This window comes from Schistocerca americana, chromosome 8 (genome assembly GCF_021461395.2).
Source record: "Schistocerca americana isolate TAMUIC-IGC-003095 chromosome 8, iqSchAmer2.1, whole genome shotgun sequence".
NCBI classification, from domain to species: Eukaryota; Metazoa; Arthropoda; class Insecta; order Orthoptera; family Acrididae; genus Schistocerca; species Schistocerca americana.
The window spans coordinates 34,423,216-34,448,400 of record NC_060126.1 but is presented as its reverse complement, the minus strand read 5'-3'; the positions used below and the strand labels follow the sequence as shown (position 1 = coordinate 34,448,400).

The 25,185-nt window shown below is 44.6% G+C and overlaps 1 protein-coding gene across 1 annotated transcript in view; it reads left to right on the top strand.

Annotated features, from left to right (window-relative positions):
* The window catches only part of LOC124545311 (poly [ADP-ribose] polymerase tankyrase-1-like), a 32,381-nt gene extending 9,471 nt beyond the window's left edge, over nucleotides 1-22,910 (top strand). The window contains exons 2-4 of the mRNA XM_047124212.1: nucleotides 422-998; nucleotides 5,869-5,994; nucleotides 21,726-22,910. Of these exons, the coding sequence (XP_046980168.1) occupies nucleotides 433-998; nucleotides 5,869-5,994; nucleotides 21,726-22,314 (1,281 nt within the window). The 5' untranslated portion in view covers nucleotides 422-432 and the 3' untranslated portion in view covers nucleotides 22,315-22,910. The remainder of the gene's footprint in view (nucleotides 1-421; nucleotides 999-5,868; nucleotides 5,995-21,725) is intronic.
* The last annotated feature ends 2,275 nt before the right edge of the window (nucleotides 22,911-25,185 follow it).

Genomic DNA, 25,185 nt, shown 5'->3' with positions numbered 1-25,185 from the left:
CGTCATCATCAGATCTGCATTATTGCAGTGGTTGTACCTTGCATGCTCCCTTTAAATGTTCCCAATTCGTTTTACATAGATTGCATATTCGCTTGGTTTGCATGTTAGCAGCTAAGTCACTACCTGCATCTGTTATTGTAAACTAATTGAGATCATGGTCAGTTGTAAGTCCATCACAGACTTCCCACTCTGCAGTGTGCTCTCTGAATATTTCGTTTTCAAGGCTGATATTTATATTTGGTTCTGGACTTTTTGACTTTAGAGTCAGAAGGTAGACAGGCCTAATCATGACATGAAGGCCGAGTGTCCAGATGTCAAAATATTTACCACTTTTCGCTTGACACTGTCCTGCCTGTGGCTCGTACAAGCACAGAGAGCGCCATGAGGGGAGAAAGGGCTGCTGAGTGACGTCATGTTCCAGAGTCATTCACAATGGAACCCACCAAGGAGGTTATGGACACCACAGCTGTGGACCTGGGCGCCCTTCTGGACGCAGGGGACGGCGCAGTCGTCACACTCGTGGCAGGCGGCACCCGTCTCGTGGCGCACAGGGCCGTGTTGGCCGATAGAAGTCCCGTGTTTGGCGGCATGTTTCGCCACGACACACTGGAAGCCAACACCGGTGAGGTCGCAGTCCCGGACGTGGAGGGCCCGGTGCTCCGCCAGCTGGTCGCCTACCTCTACACCCTCCAGGCCCCTCAGCTGCCCAGCCTGGCCCCCCAGCTGCTGGCAGCAGCTGATAAATACGGCGTGTCGGCCCTGAAGGCTCGGTGCGAGCAGCTCGTGGCCGCTCAGCTGTCAGTCGAGACTGCGGCGGCCACAGCAGTTCTGGCGATCAGGCACTCCTGCACCAGCCTCAGGCAGGTCGCCGTTAACTTCATAAAGGCCAACATCGCCCAGGTTATGACCACACGGGGTTGGGCTGATGCAGTGCGCACTCAGCCAGAAGATGTGGTCACACTGGGTCAGCTGCTCGCAGATCCTCCAGCACAAACCAGGTAAGCATGTAACAAGCCACTTATCTGTGTTGCACATTTCTATGTGTTTTTGTATTTCTGCGCCAATAATTATACTTAGTGTACAAGTTTTATAGAACATTGAGAGATCTGATAGGAAAAAAATCACATAAGCAGAAACTAATTAATATAGAGCAATGAAATTTTGGGAACAAATTTGTCTACATAACATATGTAACTGATTAACATCACAGGTTAATGTAAGCTGTAGATTTGCCATTGGAAATATGACATGCTGCCACACTACTAAGCGGAGTAACCACCAGATGTTGAATGCAAGAACGCAAATGTAAATGCATTCTGTTGTACAGGTACCCGTGTCGATTTTCGCACGGAGTTCCATCCCTGTTGCATTTGGGCAATCGATACAGGGATGGTTTATACTGTTTGTGGATGCTGCTGTTGTTGTCATCCAATGATGTCCCATATGTGCACGATTGGAAACAGATATGGCGATCGAACGGATCAATGTATCATGTCGACCCTCTGTGAAGCACCTAGTATTACAACAGCTTTTATGTGGGCGAGCATTATCCTGTTGGAAAACACCCCCTGCAGTGATGTTCATGAATGGCAGCACAACAGGCCGAATCACCAGACTGATGCACATTTGCGGTCAAGACGACGACCGTGCTCTCACAGGAAATTGTCATCAAGATCATATCTTCAGCTGTATATCCAATATGCCTAGCATGCACGCAGGTTCATTTTCTTCCCCATACTGGCGCTACTACTAGCGCCACTATTATGCGAATGGCATGAAATCTGAATAGACATAATCTCTCAGATGTAGAAACCTGCCTACAAACATTCGTTTTTGTCGAGCAGCTCCTTCTTGCTGCTCCAATTTTTTCTCCATCACTGTTGTCCATTTTCTGCTATCTCTAGATGTTTTGCTCAACTTCATGTAACAGCTTCATTTAATACTATACAGTTATCAAAAGGTAAGCTAGCTAATGAAAATCAAGGAAGAGACAAATTTTTCATAGCCTTATGAATTGCAGGGACCTTACCTGCAATCATCAGTTCTGTTAAATTCTATGTGCGGAGCAACTAGTCATTTAGATTCCGGCATCAAGCCTCTGAACGAGGAGTACAATGACTGTGGACAGAACAGGAAACATTGAAGTGGTGGACACAACTATGGGCTGCTCAAAACATAGGCAGGCAATATGATCTTTACAGTTTACAGCCAAGCCATGAAAGTGTGCAGCACTTTTTCTGTGTCCTGTACAGGGTCACTATTAACCTGTTGATGCAAAAGGGTCTTTATTGTTGTTGGCTGCCACTGCTGCTGCCGACAAGGAGGAACATGTTAATGGCGTCTTGCTACATATAGGGAAGGTGAAAATGGAGAGCAAGTCTTTCACCAATACCAGCAGTATGTACTCTGTTGCAGGCTGTAGCATTGCTCAAGATGGCCAACAGCGTATTTATAATCTCTGATGTTGCCACACAGTAAGTGTTAACCTCTGTGGTAGGTGTAATAAAGCAAATGGATAGAATAATCACTATTCCCACACCAGTACTACAGATTTGCACATTGTGTATCTCTCTTGTGGTTTCTTGCTAGATGTATGTTTGCTAACTGTAGTTGTATTACAAAGTTCCCTTAATTTCCCCAATCGATGCACTATGAGTTAAGTATAAGTTTTAAGAAGTATGCTATACCCTAAGAAGTGTGTGGTTTCCAGTCCAAGCACGAAAAGACGACTCCAGTCAAGAAGTTTACATAAGTAGATGTGGTGGAGAGTATAGCTTCATATTCCCTACATACTCCGGATCCACCTCACGATGCAATAAGCCAGTCCTAGGACCAGAACAGCAGCATCAGGGCTGATATTCACATTTCCTTCCTGTTTCTGTTTAGTTGTTACTCGGGATGCATGCAGTAGCTAAGTACACTAGCCTCTACTACACACACTGGGAGAAGGCTCTATTGATGAAAATGCTCAGCTTGCTTCTTTGAGGAGCAGCCATCAAATCTCACCTTGACTGTCTCTGTGTTGTTTGAACTTCTCTATTGTGTTACTAAACGGTAGGCCTTTTTGGGGAATTCTGCTCTGTTTCCTTCTACTGGGACCCTCTCTATGTCATCTGTTGTTCGTGCTGATCCATTTCCAAACAAATTCAACATTGATGTGATGTTCAGATCCAAATATTAGTAGTTACATACCGTTTCGCAGTACAAATACTCCCCACAAGCCTAGTTCCTGGAAAATCTCAAACGTTTACTATATTTTCAGATATTTTTAAACATTTATGCCATAGTTAATGAGCTGCTTAATAAATTGCAATTCTTCTCTTTGATGTAATGTTGCCTAAGCTGCCTGACTGGTTTACAAAACAAAACTGAATGAGAAGTATCTCAGTCTCACCTGTTCAGTAAAGCCTAACACGAAAATAAATTTCAAAAACGAAATACTCACCACCACAGCTGTCTTTTCCAAGTATCCTAACACTAACCCAATAGCTTTAAATCTAATTCTATCTGTGTTATTTAGGAGTAAAGTTTGGAAATACTGTTCAGAACTGAAATGTCGTAATTGCTGACCAAAATCTTCGTTACTGAAACGGGTGTCATGCACTACTGCATCGTATTAGTCCTCGTTCTTATGATATCAACTTCCCACACAGCTTCCTAGTCATAAGACTTTCATATCTCCAGTGATCTTCATTATGTGTGAATGATGAACCAATTTCCCAGTTTTCTAGATTAGATAATGAGAAGTTACAAACATTTAACTTTGCTTCATTCATAGACTATTAATTATAGATATTTTTAGCTGTTTTTAGATTGATTTGTACCTCAAAGTACATGTGACAATAGCAAGTCATTAATGCTGATTTTCCTGTGGGCAGCAGCAGATCGGGTGTCTAAGTGTGGAGATCACAAATCAGATAGTCTATACTGATAGGCATAATCCACACAGTGGTGCAGTGTGCAGGAAACATTAGGTCGTAACGTTTGCGACGTTTTTGTGCAAAGGCTGTTCGTGTTCGAGTCGAAGCAGAGAAAAAAACAATCAATACAGTGATGTGTATATGTACAACATTATATATGCATCCCCCTCCTGCGCGGGTGGGCTTAAGTTATATTTTGAAACAGGGATCCCCCATTTTTATTGCATATTCGGAATCTACGCCAAAAAATACCTATAGTTAACCAAACCATTGTTTTCCACACATGGTGCCGGCCGCGATGGCCATACGGTTCTAGGTGCTGCAGTCCAGAACCGCGGGACTGCTACGGTCACAGGTTCAAACCCTGCCTCGGGCATGGATGTGTGTGATGTCCTTAGGTTAGTTAGGTTTAAGTAGTTCTAAGTTCTACGGGACTGACGACCTCAGATGTTATGTCCCATAGTGCTCAGAGCCATTTGTACCACACATGGTAAATATCGCTGTAATAGTCGAATGTGAAGTGTTCCAGTCTGTGCAATTAACAACCGACATATCCTATTCTACATTCCATTGACGATGCAAATGCAAATCTTAGTGTCTTAATGGTTGATATTTACCTTCGAAATTTATTTTATATTTGCAAATTTGACTGTACAGCACAATGTGGTTAGCCATTTCTATTTCTGGGTGTAAACTACGTGTAGCGTGATCCACAGACAACGACGTGGATGTAATAGCTTTGTGTTGCTATCAGGACGCTCCAATCCAGTGAGTCTCCTAGCCTCTCACCACTGAGGTGATCGGCTTTGGCGAGTATCTATGGCACATGCGCCTGCCACTATCACGTATGGACAATACATCTTATTACAGTAGCTGTGGTTTGTATTCTGCCGGTAGCCATGTAGTGGTCAGTGTGAGAATTAAACGCACCAGTACATGCCCCCTTCAATTGTTATCTTTCAGATACCAGACATTAGCCAGTATCTTCTGCTCTGTGACACCAGTCACAACTGACTTTCACAAATTCTTATCAGTTATCACGATTTCATGACTTCGTCCATTGCAATATGTAAATTCATGCTTATTGTTTTCATTCAGATTGACTCCGTTCCCAAGGAAATCTCCTAGTCACAATCTAGTAAACATGATTACCCTGAATACAGTAGTAAAACAGAATTTTGTATTTCATTGGGGTCACAACGTCTGATAAGTTGTCAGGTGTAGATGTATACACAGATCGTCTCTTATCACGTTATACATTTTCCTTTCACAAACATTCGACTCTACTGTCAGATGACATTTAACGTTCACCTGTTCAGTGATAGGCCCCATGGTCAACGTGAATTACATCTGTTCGGTGGGAAATGTTTCAGTTTCTGTATTGAAAATTAAAGTGTGCAGGTTTAACAATTTTATTGGATTTTTTTTTTTTTTTTTTTGCATCACAAATTCTGTGCACTTCATTTACCTGAATTTCTTTCGTCAGTCTGTTCGAAAGGTGCTGCCCCCCCCCCCCCCCCCCACACACACACTAGGATGTGAGCCTCCTACAGCCTGGTCCCTAACACATGAGCTACGAGCACCATTTGATTAAATCAGTACCACGATAAGTACATTCAAAGTTTATTACTGCTTCAATTTCCGTGTGCTTGGTCTTATTGTTGCGTATTCCAGCTGTACTGTACAATAGTTCTTCTATTACTCTAGCATAACTGATGTCGTATCTAAATATCATTTGTACTCTCTTTTGTTGTTTGTTAGGGTAAGCTACTGGCCTGAGGAACTCAGGGAGGCTAAGTTATTCATCTTAGCAGACCCACTATTGTCATTGGCAATGTGTGTTCTGTTGTTTGTGTGAAGACGATCTCCCAGCTGCGATGCATGTAGTAAGCTGCCCTCTGGCCCCCATGAGGACAGAGATTACCACACCCTGCCTGTTTGTGTGCAGCGCGCCGGCCTCTGCAGACGGCAGTGGGCCGCAGGGAGACCGCGGCCGCACCCCTGCCACTGCTGCGCCGCCCACGGCTGCCCGCACTACTCTTCCGCCAGATGACTCTGCCGTCTCTCGCCTGCGGTGAGTTCCGCCACTACACAATGCGATCTGCGGGGGCATGAATCAAGTGTTGGGTGCAAGGAAATCGAATGGCGCTGTAGTGCATATCTGGTAACATAGAGGTCATAGTTATCGAGAGAACTTATTCCTTTTATAAGCCGGCTTGAGTGGCCGAGCGGTTCTAGGCGCTACAGTCTGGATCCGCGAGGCCGCTATGGTCGCAGGTTCGAATTCTGCCTCGGGCATGGATCTGTGTGATGTCCTTAGGTTAGATAGGTTTAAGTAGTTCTAAGTTCTAGGGGGCTGATGACCTCAGTTAAGGCCCATGGTACTCAGACCCATTTGAACCATTTGAACCTCTTATAAATTCTGGTGGCGTCTAGCCATGGATGAAAGTGATTCTTTACATCCCTCTCTAGGTTCACTGTATGATTCATTTTCAGATTAAGACATAAGATTTCATTCACTGCAGTCATAAGGTATTACTATAATAATAAAAGAAAATCGTTTTCCGTGCATACTGCACACAGTGATCTGTTGGATGTAATTTTTTCTTTCTGTGATGGCTCTCTATCTGCAGAATGAATCGTTTAGCAAATATGTGAGACAGAAGTGCTGATGCATTGAAACACCTCCAAGCTTCGATTTCATGTGAATAAATATTTTTGAATACGGGTGTTTGTTGGTCGTGAAACAGAAACCGTGGGGGAATTGGAGGCAGGAGAAAGCAAACAAAGTAATTGCAGCAGAATAAGTATATGGCGTGTTCTGGGGTGAGTCTTCAGAGTCTGTATATTTATCTTGGAATGCGTGTCTTGCTCACCTCAACCCACGACCACGCCTGGCTCAAACTTCCATTCTCTATTCGACTGTGTAAGTTCACAGCGTTTTTCCATACGTTAATTAAGCACAACATAACAGAGACTTTACTCGTCACTAACGTGTTGTCCTTCACAATGTATAACAGTCAGCCGGCGCTGGGACAACTTATCGATCACAAGGTTTTGAGGCGAAGAACTCGTTGAGCCAACTTCCGAGCACATGTTCATCCGGGAAAGAAGTTCCTTGTAGATCTTTCGATACAGAACGGAGAAGGTGAAAATCTCGGGGCGCAAGACCTGGTGCGTATGACAGTCTAGCAGAAAGCGGGCGAGCGTAATAGTGGTATAGCATCACTTCATGCTCCCCTTAGTACCATGGAAGTTATTCTTTCATGTATCTTAACTGATGTCCTATCATCCTGTCTCTTCTTCTCTGTTAGTCCTTTCCATATTTTCGTTTACTCTCCGATTCTACGCAGAACCTCCTCATTCCTTATTTCTAGATAATACTATCAATTAAAAAAATCTTGTTTCTACGGGGATGCCTGCTGTCAGCCACATTACGCGCTACTTACTTAGAAACATTACAAGGTCTCCAGGTTTCTAGTACGTAGATAAAATGTAATGGATATACTCAGGAAATCAGTTTGCTGATCAACAAGAATGGAGATACGCAAAAAACTCAAATTTTAACGTTAAAGTCACAAATACGAAAATTAGCTTTATAAAGATCCTAACTGATGGAACCACCCTAAACACGAACTTTTTTAACGTAGGTAAGACAAGTGTACTACTGGAAATTAGATACTTTCCCATACTTGAAAGCGTGCCTTTAGTTAATTGAGGTTAAAAATTTGAGAGAATGCCTCAAACGACAAAGTCCTACGACAGGAGAATTTGTGGTAATCCATTGGAGATATAAAGTCTGTAAAGGAATATCATGTGTGGCAGGTTATTCATAAACGTCCGTCTTCTCACGCATTGCAGCACGATTCACAATGACTAATTACATCTACTGCCGTCATCAGATGAGTTACAAAATAAAAAATATGGAGCAATAATACGTTCAATTGGCAGAAGGATACGTAAAAAGAATAACATGGCTAAAAGCCATAACATACCGTTGGAAATACCCTCATGTGAATCCAGTCTGACACAATTTGTGCACGAATATATATGAGCAAGGGCAGCGATAGCCTGAGGCCATCTTACATTTACAGAGGGCGCTAGCACTGAAGTAGATTAAGCGACCAGCGTCACATATTCAGTAGCTTGAAACAGAATATTCACAGCGCAGCACACACTCCGCTGCAGAGTGAAAATCTCATACTGTAGAATATCCATAGTTGTTAAACAAAATGGTTTCCACGTGGCTAAAGTTAGTGTCTAACAGTAAACAACAAAACCCAAAATTTGGCAGGAAAACCCACTCGAGAATGGAGGGAGGGAAAACGATTGTGTATACGCTTCCGTAAGGATGATAGGCAATCTGTTAAGACATGAGGGAATGACTTCCATGGTACTAGACGGAGCTGGCCGAGCAGTTCTAGGCGCTACAGTCTGGAACCGCGTGACCGCTACGGTCGCAGGTTCGAATCCTGCCTCGGGCATGGATGTGTGTGATGTCCTTAGGTTCGTTAGGTTTAAGTAGTTCTAAGTTCTAGGGGACTGATGACCTCAGCAGTTAAGTCCCATAGTGCTCAGAGCCATTTGAACCAACTAGATAGAGCTGCAGAGGGAAAAAACTGTAGAGGGAGACAGATACTGAAATACATCCAGCAAGTAATTGATGACGTATGTTGCGAGTGCTACTCTGCGATGAAGAGGTTAGCACAGGAGAGGAATTCGTGGCGGACCGCATCAAACCAATCAGGAGAGTGATGAATCAAAAAAAAAAGGTCGCTTATTTCTCTTATATTATCTTCGTGGCCCTTACGCGAAATGTAGGTTTAAGTAGTTCTAAGTTCTAGGGGACTGATGACCTCAGCAGTTAAGTCCCATAGTGCTCAGAGCCATTTGAACCAACTAGATAGAGCTGCAGAGGGAAAAAACTGTAGAGGGAGACAGAGACTGAAATACATCCAGCAAGTAATTGATGACGTATGTTGCGAGTGCTACTCTGCGATGAAGAGGTTAGCACAGGAGAGGAATTCGTGGCGGACCGCATCAAACCAATCAGGAGAGTGATGAATCAAAAAAAAAAGGTCGCTTATTTCTCTTATATTATCTTCGTGGCCCTTACGCGAAATGTACGTTGGCGTCAACAGAATCGTCCTGGATTCAGCTTCAAATGCCGCTTCTCTTAGTTTTCTCAATAGTTTTCCGCAAAAAGAATTTCGTCCTCTCTGTGGTTTTCAACTTGAGTTCAGGACACAAGTAGGAAACAAATTTTGTTTACTTTAAATTCAGTACCGCCATTATTTATCGTATTAGATTTACACTTACACAATCATGATTTCGGCTTCAAAGTGCCAGTATCAAGTGTTTATCAATTGCCTAAGATGGCATACTGTCATATTCTTTACAAGAGTAGAAAACTTAACTAATATCAACTTCACTACTAAAATGTACTTTAAATTCACTACTAAAATGTACTTTAAACAACATCAATGATTACCTGGACTGTTATATTTATGGATGTAGGATTATCGAGAGGTTTGTTACTGTTTATGTTTATGAGCTTGCTCATACATTGTATACAATGAAGTACAATGCTCATACAATGTATACTATGAAGTTGCCTGCTCATAAACATAAAGAGTAACAAACCTCTCGATAATATTCGCTACATCCATAAATATAACAGTCCACAGTCATTGACGTTGTTTAAAGTACATTTTAGTGGTGAAGTTAATTTAAGTTTTCTAATCTTTTAAAGAATACGACAGTATGCCATCTTAAGCAATTTATAACACTTAAAACACTTGGTAATAGCACTTTGAAGCCGAAATCATGATTGTGTAAATGTAACAATGTAAACAAACAACACTTAAACAACACTCTAATGGTGGTACTGACTTAAAGAAATATATTAAGACGGTGTCCCCGCATTATGAAAAAAAAAACAGTTTGTTTACATTTATTCATGGCCCATACAGCCAGCCTTAGGCGGGAAGGAACATCAGTAATCTGTTACATGCTATTAAACTGAACTTAAGTCAATGGTCGAGGTAGGTTAAGGTATGTACTGTATTGGAAATTCTGGATTCCTTCAACGGTACCCGACGAAAATGTAATCAACATTTTCTTTACTTCTGCATTCACATGAAGAAGGTTTAATCATTTCAGGTAGTAGACATTTGGCGGAATGTCCCGTCATTCAAGCGATTTCGCCCCAATGTTACTATAAACTAAGGTGACAAAGGTCACGGGATAGCGATATGCACATATACAGACGGCGATAGTATCGCGTACACGAGGTATAAAAGGGCAGTGCATTGGCGAAGCTGTTATTTGTACTCAGGTGATTCGTATGTAAAGGTTTCTAGCGTGATTATGGCCGCACGACAGGCATGGGACATTTGATTTATGAATTAGCGAATTCAATATTCCGAGAGTGGGCGGAGAATGCCACATTTCAGGCATTACCTTTCACCACGGACAATGGAGAGGCCGAGGCTGCCTTCCCTTAAAGACCGAGAGCAGCAGCGTTTGCATAGAGTTACCAGTATTAACACAGAAACAACCCTGCGACAAATAACCATAGAAATCGATTTTGGACGTACCACGTACGTATCTGTTAGGACAGTGAGGCGAAATTTAGGGTTAACGGGCTGTGGCAGCAGACGACCGATGTGGGTGCCTCTGCCAACAGCACGGCATCGCCTGTAGTGCCCCTCCTGGTCTGGCGATCATATCGGTTGGACCCCAAGTGACTGAAAACGGGCGGGCTGGTCAAATGAGTCCCGATTTCAGATTACGACCGACGTGGGTGCCTCTGCCAACAGCACGACATCGCCTGTAGTGCCTCTCCTGGTCTGGCGATCGTATCGGTTGGTCCCCAAGCGACTGAAAATGGGCGGGCTGGTCAAATACGTTCCCATTTCGGATTACGACCGACATGGGTGCCTCTGTCAACAGCACGACATCGCTTGTAGTGCCTCTCCTGGGTTCGCGATCATACCGGTTGGACCCAAAGTGACTGAAATTGGGAAGGCTGGTCAAATGAGTTCCCATTCCAGAATACGACCGACCTGGGTGCCTCTGTCAACAGCACACCATTACCTATAGTGCCTCTCCTGGTCTCGCGATCATATCGGTTGGACGCCAAGTGACTGAAAATGCGCGGTCTGGTAAAATGGGTCCCGATTTCAGATTACGAAAAACCTGGGTGCCTCTGCCAACAGCATGACATCACTTGTAATGCCTCTCCTGGTCTGGCGATTATATCAGTTGGACTCCAAGCGACTGGAAATGGGTGGGCTGGTCAAATGAGTTCCCATTTCGGATTACGACCGACATGGCTGCCTCTGCCAACAGCACGACATCGCTTGTAGTGCCTCTCCTGGGCTCGCAACCATACCGGTTGGACCCCAAGTGACTGAAATTGGGCAGGCTGGTCAAATGAGTTCCCATTTCGGAATACGACCAACCTGGGTGCCTCTGTCAACAGCACGCCATCACTTGTAATGCCTCTCCTGGTCTTGCGATCATATCGGTTGAACCCCAAGTGGCTGAAAATGGGCGGGCTGGTCAAACAAGTCCCGATTTCAGATTACGACCGACGTTGATGCATCTTCCAACAGCACGACATCACTAGTAGTGCCTCTCGTGGTCTGGCGATCATATTGGTTGGATCCCAAGTGACTGAAAACGGGTGGGCTGGTCAAATAAGTCCCGATTACGGATTACGACCGACGTGGGTGCCTCTGCCAACGGCACAACAGGGCCTGTAGCGCCTCTCCTGGGCTCGCGATCATATCGGTTGGACACCAAGTGACTAAAAATGGACTAGCTGGTCAAATGAGTCCCGATTGCGGATTACGACCAACTTGGGTGCCTCTGCCAACAGCACGACATCACCTATAGTGCCCCTCCTGGGCTAGCGATCATGTCGGTTGGACGCCAAGTGACTAAAACTCGACGGGTTGATCAAATGACTCCCGACTACGGATTACGACCAACGTTGGTGCCTCTGCCAACAGCATGATATCATCTATGGTGTCCCTCCTGGTCTGGCGATCATATCACATGCACCCCAAGTGACTGAAAACAGGCGGGCTGGTCAACTGAGACCTGATTTCAGATTACGGCCGACGTGGGTGCCTCTGCCAACGGCACAACATGGCCTGTAGCGCCTCTCCTGGGCTCGCGATCATATCGGTTGGACACCAAGTGGCTAAAAATGGACTAGCTGGTCAAATGAGTCCCGATTGCGGATTACGACCAACTTGGGTGCCTCTGCCAACAGCACGACATCACCTATAGTGCCCCTCCTGGGCTCGTGATCATATCGGTTAGACGCCAAGTGACTAAAACTCGACGGGCTGATCAAATGACTCCCGACTACGGATTACGACCAACGTGGGTGCCTCTGCCAACAGCATGATATCATCTATGGTGTCCCTCATGGTCTGGCGATCATATCACATGCACCCCAAGTGACTGAAAACGGGCGGGCTGGTCAACTGAGTCCCGATTTCAGATTACGACCGACGTGGGTGCCTCTGCCAACAGCACAACATGGCCTGTAGTGCCTCTCCTGGGCTCGCGATCATATCGGTTGGACCCCAAGTGACTAAAAATGGACTAGCTGGTCAAATGAGTCCCGATTACGGATTACGACCAACTTGGGTGCCTCTGCCAACAGCACGACATCACCTATAGTGTCCCTCCTGGGCTTGCGTTCATATCGGTTGGACGCCAAGTGACTGAAAATGGGCGGTCTGGTCAAATGAGTCCCAATTTCAGATTACGACCGACGTGGATGCCTCTGCCAACACCACGACACGGCCTGTAGTGCCTCTCCTTGGCTCGCAATCATATCGGATTGGCCCCAGGTGACTAAAAATGGAGGGGATGGTCAAATGGGTCCCGATTACGGTTTACGACCGACGTGGGTACCTCTGCCAACAGCACGACATCGCTTGTAGTGCCTCTCCTGGGCTCGCAATCATACCGGTTGGACACCAAGTGACTGAAATTGGGCAGGCTGGTCAAATGAGTTCCCATTTCAGAGTACAACCGACCTGGGTGCCTCTGTCAACAGCACTTCATTACCTATAGTGCCTCTCCTGGTATCGTGATCATATTGGTTGGACCCCAGGTGTCTGAAAATGGGCGGTCTGGTCAAATGAGTCCCGATTTCAAATTACGACTGACGTGGATGCCTCTGCCAACAGCACGACATGGCCTGTAGTGCCTCTCCTGGGCTTGCGATCATATCGGTTGGGCCCCAGGTGACTAAAAATGGACGGGCTGGTCAAATGAGTCCCGATTATGGATTACGACCGAAGTGGGTGCTCTCTGCCAACAGCACTACATACCCTATAATGCTCCTCCTGGTCTCGTGATCATATTGGTTGGACCTAAAGTGACTGAAAATGGGCGGTCTGGCCAAATTAGTCCCGATTTCAGATTACGACCGACCTGGGTGCCCCTGCCAACAGCATGACATCACTTGTAGTGCCTCTCCTGGTGTGGCGTTTATTTCGGTTGGACCCCAAGCGACTGGAAATGGGTGGGCTGGTCAAATGAGTTCCCATTTCGGAATACGACTGACCTGGGTGCCTCTGTCAACAGCACGCCATTACCTATAGTGCCTCTCCTGGTTTTGCGATCATATTTATTGGGCCCCAAGTGACTGACAAAGGGCGGTCTGGTCAAATGAGTCCCGATTTCGGATTACGACCGACGTGCATGCCACGGGCAACAGCACGACATGGCCTCTAGTGCCTCTCCTGGGCTCGTGATCATGTCGGTTGGGACCCAAGTGACTGAAAATAAGCGGGCTAGTGAAATGAGTCCCGATTTCAGATTACGACCGACGTGGATGCCTCTGCCAACAGTACGAAACGGCCTGTAGTGCCTCACGCGATCATATCGGTTGGACACCAAGCGTCTGAAAAAGGGCGGTCTGGTCAAATTAGTCCCAATTTCAGATTACGACTAATGTGGATGCCTCTGCCAACAGCACGACACGGCCTGTAGTGCCTCTCCTGGGCTCGCAATCATGGATGGACCCCAGGTGACTAAAAATGGAAGGGATGGTCAAATTAGTCCCGATTACGGTTTACGACCGACGTGGGTGCCTCTGCCAACAGCACGACATCGCTTGTAGTGCCTCTCCTGGGCTCGCAATCATAGGGGTTGGACCCCAAGGGACTGAATTTGGGCAGGCTGGTCAAACGAGTTCCCATTTCAGAATACGACCGAACTGGGTGCCTCTGTCAACAGCACGCCATTACCTATAGTGCCTCTCCTGGTCTCGCGATCATATCGGTTGGACACCAAGTGACTGAAAATGGGCGGTCTGGTCAAATGAGTCCCGATTTCAGATTACGACTGACGTGGATGCCTCTGCCAACAGCACGACTTGGCCTGTAATACCTCTCCTGGGCTCGTGATCATGTCGGTTGGGACCCAAGTGACTGAAAATGGGCTGGATGGTTAAATGAGTCCCGATTTCGGATTACAAGCTACATGGGTGCCTCTGCCAACATCACAACATCACCTATAGTGCTTTTCCTGGTCTCGCGATCATATTAGTTGGACGCCAAGTGACTGAAAATGGGCGGTCTTGTCAAATGAGTCTCGATTTCAGATTACCACCGACCTGGATGCCTCTTCCTACAGCACGACATCACTTGTAGTGCCTCTAGTGGTATGGCGATCATATCGGTTGGACCCCAAGTGACTGAAAATGGGCAGGCTGGTCATATGAGCTCCGATTGAGGATTAGGACCAACATGGGTGCCTCTGCCAACAGCTCAACATTACTTGTAGTGCCTCTCCTGGTCTGGCAATCATAGCGGTTGAACCCCAAGTGGCTGAAAATGGTCGGGCTAGTCAAATGAGTCCCGATTTCAGATTACGACCGACGTGGATGCCTCTTCCAACAGCACGACATCACTAGTAGTGCCTCTCGTGGTCTGGCGATCATATTGGTTGGATCCCAAGTGACTGAAAATGGGTGGGCTTGTCAAATGAGTCCCGATTACGGATTACGACCGACGTGGGTGCCTCTGCCAACAGCATGACATCACCTATAGTGCCCTTCCTGGTCTGGCGATCATATCGGTTGGACCCCAAGTGACTGAAAACGGGCGGGCTGGTCAAATGAGTCCCAATTTCAGATTACGACCGACGTGGGTGCCTCTGCCAACAGCACGACATCGCCTGTAGTGCCTCTCCTGGGCTCATAATCATATCGGTTGGACCCCAAGTGACTGAAAAATCGCGGGCTGGCAAGATGGGACCCGATTTCAGTTGGTGAGTCCTGATGGTAGTGCTCGAGTGTGGCGCAGGCACAACGAAACCATGGACCCAGGTTTTGCAACAAGGCACCATGCAAGCTGGTGAAGGCTCCATAATGGTGTGAGCTATGTTTACATGTAATGGTCTAGCTCCTCTGATCCTACTGAACCGATCATGACTGGAAATGGTTTTTTCGGCTACTAGGAGACCGTCCACAGCCACTCATGGACGGTGAAATTTGTATGGATGACAATGCGCCATGTTGCTGAGCCACAGTTGTTCGTTACAGTTTTGAGGAATATTGTGGAGAATTCGAGCTTCCGACATGAATTCTGTCAATAATTTATAAGACATAATCAGGAAGTCAGTTCGTGCACAAAATCTTGCACCAGCAATGCTTTTGCTGTTACGGACAAGAACAGAGATAGCATTTTTTCACTATTTCTACTGGGACCTTCCAACGACTTGTTGAGTCCTTGCTACACCAGGCCGCTGCACTATGCTGGGGGAAAGGAAACGATATTAGGGGGCACCCCACGTTTTTTGTCACCTCAATGCAAAGTTTCTGCTGTATCTGCGATTTTGGTACTTACGACGTGATTGGAGGTTAGTACCGCAGTGGCACAGCGTCTGCTTCCAATGTCGTAAAACCACTGTAGATTTTCACTCCACCTGGCACTGATTATAATTCTTATGGTGTGAAAAAGATTGTCGGGTGGCACTTTATCGTATTTCGCTACAGCGGTGTAAAGAGCTTTCTTGGACAGCTTGTCTACATTTTCACTACCGTTTATTCCACTGTGCACTCTGAGCAATAAGATGAAGGTCGTCTTATTTACGCGGAAAAGCTCCTGTGTTGGTTCAATAATGCGGTATACTACGTAATTATTGGCGTGGTAGCATTTTAACAGAATAATTGCTGAACATGAGTCTGATAAAATTGATTTTTTCTTCTTGCAATTCTCCTGCGTATTTATATCGCTCTAAAATCGCAATGAGTTCTGCAGTGAAAGTGAATGCAACTTCAGAAAGCTTGAATTTGCCTCCTTAATTAGCCTTGCTAACTACAAATCCACTTCCTGCGCTTCTTTTTATTTACACCTATCTGCGTTGATCTATCTTGAGGATGGTCCAGGTGCTAGTTTGCTAACTACGACTTTATCGCTCAGTGTGACTTGCAGTAAAGAAGTTGCGTCTCGATAAGCAGCTTCATGAAGGTGTTAGCGTGGGGCATGCTGAAGCAGCTTATATTTTTGGAACTGGCGACGTATTTGCGGAATGACGGAGCATCGAAGTAAAATTCTGCTGAAGGGGTGGTTTCTTCTTAATTCAATACCTGCCTGGATAGCACTTCAATATCTGCTATCAAATTTTCATTTGAGAAGTGAAAACGTTTCAGGAGGAATCTGATGATGAAGCATTTGACAGTTATGTATTTCCTGCGTAGTTCTAATATCATTTCATTTACTTCCATCAGCTGTACGTTAGTTGAAGTCGATTTGAATGCCCTGATAGCTTCACGGCAAGACAAAGTTCTTGTAGTCTGTTCTTCTTTGTTGATCTGCAACAGATGCATCTGTAACACATGTAAGGTATTATTAGCGCGCTATGTATGCTAATGAAGATTCTTGAGTGTGCTTCCCAACGAAACCCTGTCACAGCGCGAGGGATACTCCCGGCATCTTGACATTTGTTAATTACATGTTTAATGTGATGTGATCACATTACCACATGATAGGTATAAAGCCCTAAGTATTTGACCACTCTTTAGACCGGGAATATAGAGGCTACTAATCTTATAATTCTTGAGTTAGAATTAACAGTCCAGGTCGCAATAACTTTCCTTTATTAACCTGTTTCGGCTTATCTAAAAGCCATTTTCAGAATTTTTGGTCCTGAAAATAAATCTTGTTTCGTTAACCCTATGTCTCACATAAAGGCACACAGCTGATTTATCAGGCAGTATGTCGGAGCAGTCCTCATTTAGCCATTGACTGTACATTGTCATAGCGTTATCCATCTGACGCTGATACTCAGTGAAACTATCGATACGAGTAGACACATATAAATCATCCGCATAGTGCATGCATCTACTTGGTGGCACTTGCATGAAACAGTGGATGTTGATCTTATGTACCTACTGTTTCATAGTTTCTTGTAATAATCAGGCTTCTATCAGACATCGATCGATATAGCTTGTGAATGAATGACTGCAGATGTCATGGTTCTTCAACTTATTCATCAACAGCAGGATACAAAGACTTTCATAATTGATTGTCATATCTGTATACACTACTAGCAAATATTAATTGACACTGAACATAACTGGTATATCAGTCAGAATTATACTAGCCCGCCCGTTTGGTCGTGCGGTCTAACGCACGGCTTTCCAGGCGGGAAGGAGCACATGGTCTCCGGCACGAATCCGCCCGCCGGATTTGTGTCAAGGTCCAGTGAACTGGCCAGTCTGTGGATGGTTTTTAGGTGGTTTTCCATCTGCCTCGGCGAATGCGGGCTGGTTCCCCTTACTCCGCCTCAGTTACACTATGTCGGCGATTGCTGCGCAGACAATTTCTCCTTGTATGCGTCGTACACCACCATTACTCTACCACACAAACATAGGGGTTACACTCGTCTCGTGTGAGACGTTCCTTGGGGGGTCCACTGGGGGCCAAACCGCACAATAACTCTGGGTTCTGTGTGGGGCGGTGGAGGGCTGAAGTGGACTGCGGTAGTCGTCGTGGGGTTGTGGACCACTGCGGCTGCGGCGGGGACGGAGCCTCTCTGTCGTTTCTAGGTCCCTGGTTAACATACAATGCAGTACAAGAATGATACTACACTCAGTTGTGCCGCAACACTTTCTACAGCCTGTTTGTCCAATGGACAGTGCTTTTCTGTTAAATCCAGCCTCGTCGTCAATTGTTATGTCTCCCTGCCCATCGTCAAATGTGGGGTATCTAGGAAACCTACTTTCTCGGATCCTACACAACATTCAAACGTATCACATTAACGAGTTTTATTAGAAAAAGAAAGTTACAATGCCTAACTTCGTCAGTTACACACATGTGTCGCAAGCAAATGGCGACATGCAAAATAAGCAGTGTTCTTCAGTATAAACAATCCTAAGTCGCTGCAATACAAGTGCCTAATTTTGAAACTCCTATTCAACTGGGTCTTCACCAGTCGGTCACGGCGCTTACATCCTCTCTGAATAGGGGCCGCTGCCGCCTTGTCGTCCTGGAGAGGGGTCGGTCAGAGCGCAATTAGCTGACGTCTTCTCACACCATCTCTTCTCTATCGTTCCCGACTGGCGAGCTGACGCTTGACTTTACGCCGTAACATTTTCGATTCTCAATCTACCTAATTTGTGTTCCATCATTTTCCTATCGTGTGTTAATGAGACCTCGAAATGGATGATGGAACTATATGATGGAGTGCACTCAGGCACCTTTCCCATTTTATTTATTTGTAAGATCCGAGCAGTCTTCAATTAATGGCTGTAGATCTGGTTGGTCCATACTTTATTTGAGATATTCAATAAATGAATTTATCCCTCCTCTGACGTTGCTGGGGCAATGAACAGTGAATGTTACTCGGTCCTGGCCCCATAGTCTTGCTGTGCGCTATTATTCTAGGTGTTCCCAACAGGGAGAATATTACATTTGGTAGGTGTTCCATCTGACGCTGTACCATGAGCTTGCATTTTCCTGTGCTGATGCGCTTGGGCTCAAGTAGCATAAAATGTTTTCTAAAAGAAAATTAGGTATTTCCTGTAGATTTTCCACTGCTGTACTAATACATCTTGTTCTCAATATTCTTGTTCTCAACATCGTATTCCAAACGATACTCATGGAGCATTGAGTGGGTGTATACGCTGCGTCCTTGCTTGATGTGATTACTGTACAGAAAATTCTCTTCTGCGGCTTGTCACTTGTAGGTTTTGACTGTTTCTCTCCCCTCAGTAGCTGCCATCTCACGTTCTTCATCCCACCAGACCAGGCAGAGGCCTAGAAGGGAGTCTTTTGTGGGACTGAGTTTTCTGCTGCACTTTCAGTATTATGTACTGGGATGGCATAATCCACACTTAGATCCTCACTCTCTTTAAAGTCATTCATCTTCTCCATCCACGTTTCCCTCTATTATGACTTCTTCGCTTTTCTTATATTGCATTTGACAGCTCTAATATCTCAAGTGGCAGTATAAAAGGAAGAATTTGTTGTTCAATTGCTTTACACTGTAAAGAATTTGTTACATTTTATTCCTGATGACAAGGAACACAGTTTATAATGTCATAATGTAGGTTTTGTGTATTAGACTCATTGTAGTGAGCGTGTCACACACAAAGGATATGATGTGTTTATCAGTAAAAACAGGAGCAGTGTTGGGTCTACAGTGTGTTTTTTGGAGCTGTATTGCATATAGTAATCTAGCCAATCACATGACTCAAAAATTTACTTTCAAAAACTACTGGATTTGCTGTTGCCTTTAGACACACTGCAGTACAGGGACATAAGTTGTAAATTTGTGTGCTTTTGTATGTGTGTGCGAGAGGAAGAGGAGGGCTGGTTGTGTGGTTCTGTGTATATGTATATGTGTATGTGTGTGCACATGAGTGTGTGTGAGTGTGTGACTTCATGTGGATATGCTGGTTATCGCACAAGCATAGTCTTCTCAGCAAGTCTGTATATGTGTATGCCAACAAATATGTTTGTGTATATGGATAAAGAAGTTAAGGTAGAGCAGTTGGTACACTATGTGATCAAAAGTATCCGGACACCTCGCTGAAAATGATTTACAAGTTCGTGGTGCGCTCCATCGGTATTGCTGGAATTCAATATGGTATTGTCTCACCCTTAGTCTTGATGACAGCTTCCACTCTCACAGGCATTCGTTCAATCAGGGGCTGGAAGGTTTCTTGGGGAATTGGAGCCATTTCTTCACAGAGTGCTGCACTGAGGAGGGGTATCGATGTCGGTTGGTGAGACCTGGCACGAGGCCGGCGTTCAAAAACATCCCAGAGGTGTTCTACAGGATTCGGGTTCGGGTCGGGACTCTGTGCAGGTCAGTCCATTACAGGGATCTTATTGTCGTGTAAGCACTCCGTCACAGGTCGTGCATTATGAACAGGTGCTCGATCATGTTGAGAGATGCAATCGCCATCTCCGAATTGCTCTTCAACAGTGGGAAGCAATAATGTGCTTAAAACATCAGTGCAGGCCAGTGCTGTGATAATGCCACGCGAAACAACAAGGAGTGCAAGCGCCTCCGAATTTTATTGTTGGCACTACACACGCTGGCAGATGATGTTCACGAGGCATTCACCATACTCACACCCTGCCATCAGATCGCCACGTTGTGTACCGTGATTCGCCACTCCACACAACGTATTTCCACTGTTCAATCGTCCAAAGTTAACGTTCCTTAACACCAAGCGGAGCGTCATTTGGCACTTACCAGCGTGATGTTTGGCTTATGAGCAGCTGCTCGAAATCCAAGTTCTCTCACCTCCCGCCTAACTGTCATAGTACTTGCAGAGGATCCTGATGCAGTTTGGAATCCCTGTGTGATGGTCTGGATAGATGTCTGTCTATTACACATTACGTCTCTTTTCAACAGTCGACGGCCTCTGTCAGTCAACAGACGAGGTAGGCCTGTACGCTTTTGTGCTGTACGTGCCCCTACACGTTTCCACTTCACTATCACATCGGAAACAGAGGACCTAGGGATGTCTAGGAGTGTGGTAATCTTCAGTCCAGACGTATAACACAAGTGACACCCGATCGATCACCTGACCACATTCGAAGTCTGCGAGTTCTGCGGAGTATCCCGTTCTGTTCCCTCACGATGTCTAATGACTGCTGAAGTCACTGATACGGAGTACCTAGCAGTAGCTGGCAGCACAATGCACCTAATATGAAAATCGTACGTTTTTAAGGTGTATGGACACTTTTGATCACATAGTGAATATCCGACATAGTGCAATTAAACTGTTTCCCGTTAAACATTAGTTTGCTCTGTTCGATGACGATGTTTCAACAAATTTGCAAATAAATGGACTGCCATGATGGAAAACATTCTTTAAATACTTGAAGATGTGAGTAGTTTGTATGCCACGTTTCTGTGTATTAAAAAGGGAGCTGCTGCACATCAAGGACTATTTTACCTTCATAAGGCGTTTCGGTGGAAGGCAATGACTGCTGAACAACAGCATTCTGAGCTCAAAACACTAAATGTCAGGAATCAATGTGACAAAATATGATGACTAAATGTTGGAGGGATGGAATGTAGGAATTTTTAATCGATGAGGACATTGGGAGTATGGTGTCACTGTACATCTGTACTTTAATAAATGGAGACTGTCCCACTGTTTTGTAACACGGAGAAAACTGCAGATTAGTTAGTGATCGTTGAACAGATCTATTTTTGGGACTGCTCTCATCTCAGGCTCTTCTGCAGTATTCTTAATCAGAAGTATGTACTTGAAGAAATATGTGACAGTTTGTCTTTTTTGCACAGAAGCCTTCCTGAAAAAGAGAAGAACAGCAGGCTGATTCAGGCAGCGAAGGAGGATGCAGTCGACGAGTTGCAGACTCTGCTGGCAGCTGGTGCGGACGTAGGGGCGAGGGACGAGGGCAAGGACAGGTGGACCACCCTCCACTGGGCAGCAACCAGAGGACACGTGAAGGCAGCGAGGTGCCTGGTGGAGGGTGGAGCAGACGTGGACGCCAGGTGCAGCAGCTGGCAGGAGACTCCACTGCACAGGGCTGCAATTAATGGCCACGAGGCTGTGGCGCAGCTACTGCTGGAAGCAGGTGCAGAGGTAGATGCCAGGAACAAAACGCAGAGCACGCCCCTGCTCTTGGCTGCGTATCATGGCCGTGAGGCTGTGGTGAGGCTGCTTCTGGCAGCCACTCCTTACCACAACGCCAGGGATCAGTGGGGGGAAACGCCATTGCACAATGCTGCTCAGAAGGGCCACGAAGGGGTGGTATCGGCACTACTGGAGGCAGGGGCCGATCGGAGCTCCAGGAATAACCAGGGAAAAACCCCACTGGACCTCGCCAGGCAGAAAGACCACCAGCAGCTGGCAGACTTGCTAAGGTGAAGCTAACAGTTCGACAGACATCCTACGAGTAAAACGGAAAGAGCTCCACTCCATGACTTTTCTTCATTATTAAAATGAAGAATGTGATAAATTTAAACCTGCGGTCATTCACTGTTTCTATACTCCAACTTCAGGGACAGCGTTTTATCTCTGTACATTTGTATGGCTTTTGCTTCTAGTGAGCCCTCCAAAAGGTGTTTAGTACATCCAACTATTTCAATTTTAAATCATGGTATACACTTTTAATGTGATATAAAATTTTTCAAAACTTATAAAAAATACTGGAAGATTAAAATTATCTCAAATGTGATAACGTTTTCCAAGGTACAATGTGGTCATCGACCTAGGAACAAATATTCTACTGAAATTCAAAAGTCCTGCAGACTATAAAATCTCATCAATACTGTACTTACTAGTGTACCTGTTACTCTACTACACACCAATAATTAGTAAATGAAATGAAATTAAGAATAATTTTATAATAGCGCCATTAAAAATTAAAAACATGTCAACATACGAGCTACTGGCAACTAACAAATTGTTCAATTCTCAAGACTTTTCTTCATTATTAAAATAAAGAATATGATAAATTTAAACCTGTGGTCATTCACTGTTTCTGTACTCCCCTCCACTAGATTTTTAGTAGATCATCTTATTGACAGTTTTAAACGATGGCACACACCTTTGATTTGCTGCAGACTTTTCTGATATCATAAAATATAATGTATGATTAAACTTCAAACAAATGCGAAAACACATTCCGAGGTACAATATGGTCATCGACTTAGGAACAAATATTCGACTGAAATTCAAAAGTGCTGCAATCGAGAAAATCTCTTCAGTAATGTAATGTACTTGGTAGTCTACCTGTTACTACTGGTCGAGCGGTTCTAGGCGCTTCAGTCCAGAACCATGCGACTGCTAAGGTCGCAGGTTCGAATCCTCCCTTGGGCATGGATGTGCGTGATGTCCTTAGGTTAGTTAGGTTTAAGTAGTTCTAAGTTCTAGGGGACTGATGACCTCAGATGTTAAGTCCCATAGTGCTCAGAGCCATTTGAACCATTATTCTACTACACACCAATAAGTAGTTAATGAAATGAAATTAAGAATAAGTTTTATAATAACACAGTAAAAAATTAAAAACATGTCGAAATACGAGCTACTGGCAACTAATACATTGTTCAATTCGCAGGACAGGTGAAACTGTTAACAGACTAAAGATTGTGTTCATTTGCAAATGCCATGTGTTCCATTCTAGAACACTTTCTCTGCACCACTGACAAGGTATTGCTTAACTGCTGTCACATTGTGTAATTAGCTTTAAAAATATTCAGAATTTTATTCACAACAAAACTCTCAAACTGATGAATTTACAGTATACCAGAAATGGGCTCAATATACTACGCAATATTTAAATATGTAGAAGACCAAATGTTTGCAAGTGCTGCATAGTAAATATCTTCATCTCTAAAAACAACAAACCATTAGAAAATGGAGCAAACTGCTTATGACGTTGCGTTTATGGACGATAGTTCTGCCAGTGACTCATGTTTTCCTGGGTACATTGTTCCTCTTGCTATGATTATTCTTGTGTACTCACAAGTAAGGGATGTGTTGTACACACAAGATAATGAGAGAGATCTACGAGAACATATTGAAATCTAGTGCTTGAGAAATTTTTATTCTGTTGTCAAGATTGGTTGACATGTCACATGTCATGCATATCACTCCCCTGACACAAGCTGCTACTGGCTGCCACTAGAGGACTCTACATTGTAGCATGTGACATGGCTTGGTGTGTCGTAAGAATCTCAGCATACAGCGGAACCCTCAGAAACTTTTTCACACGTGGACCATCCTCTCCTTCTGCACGACAGAGCTATACCACATAAGAACGCTGCACTATCTGATACTTCGACCATCGTCCATACATTTCTGACTTGGCCCCATCCTGCTTTCAGGTGTACCCAAAACTTAAAGAGCTCCTTCGAGGAGTTCACTTTCACATTGATATTGATATTGATGGAAAGGTGCAGGTTGTGGCTTCTTCAACAAACATTCTGCAGTGACAGTATCGAAGTACGGGTCTCTCGTTGTCAGAAATTCGTGTGTCGCCAGGATGACTATATTGCGAAATAAATATGCATGGATGAAGAGTAAAGATGTACAATGGTAATAAAATTTGCTTTATTTAAAAGCTATAAGAGTTTTCGAATAAAAAAAGGAGGTGTTACTTTTCATCACATACACGTAAAAACTAATCCACGAAGATACAAGCTTCCTTTTGTGAAAACAATAAAAAATCTGAAATCCTCTATTACAAAAAAACATCAGTTATTCCAGAATCTGATAACAGAGAGTTAGTTGATAGGATCGTGGTTTGAGCCAAGTGAAACTATTGCAGATTTCACCTTACCTGGACAACAGCCACATACTGCTCTATAGGTTGAATGCGTTTTCATGTCGGACCCATCACTGAAATTACTTCTGTGTCTCCTGTGCAGTAACTTGTGTCTGTACTTACAGAGTGACACCGTTAGCAACAGTCATACAACATTAGTTATGAACCCAAACTGAATTATTCATGTGTCTGCAATACAAATGATTTGATAGCTATTGTATTTCGTTACAGCGTGGTGTCAGTTGCAATATTCAAGTTATCTGTTTATCTGAACCCGCGATATTAGTTTTATCACCACTCACACTCCACAGAATACTGCTGCGGATTTTCCCTTCTCCCACATTTCCCTTCTGTGCATCTTCAGTGGACCTTCAGTGCATTTCCCCAGGCCGGAGTGATGCAACCCAGCGCTTAGAAACTTTGCCGACAGCGCCCACACTGAACAAGCTGGCAGTCTGCTGAACTACAGC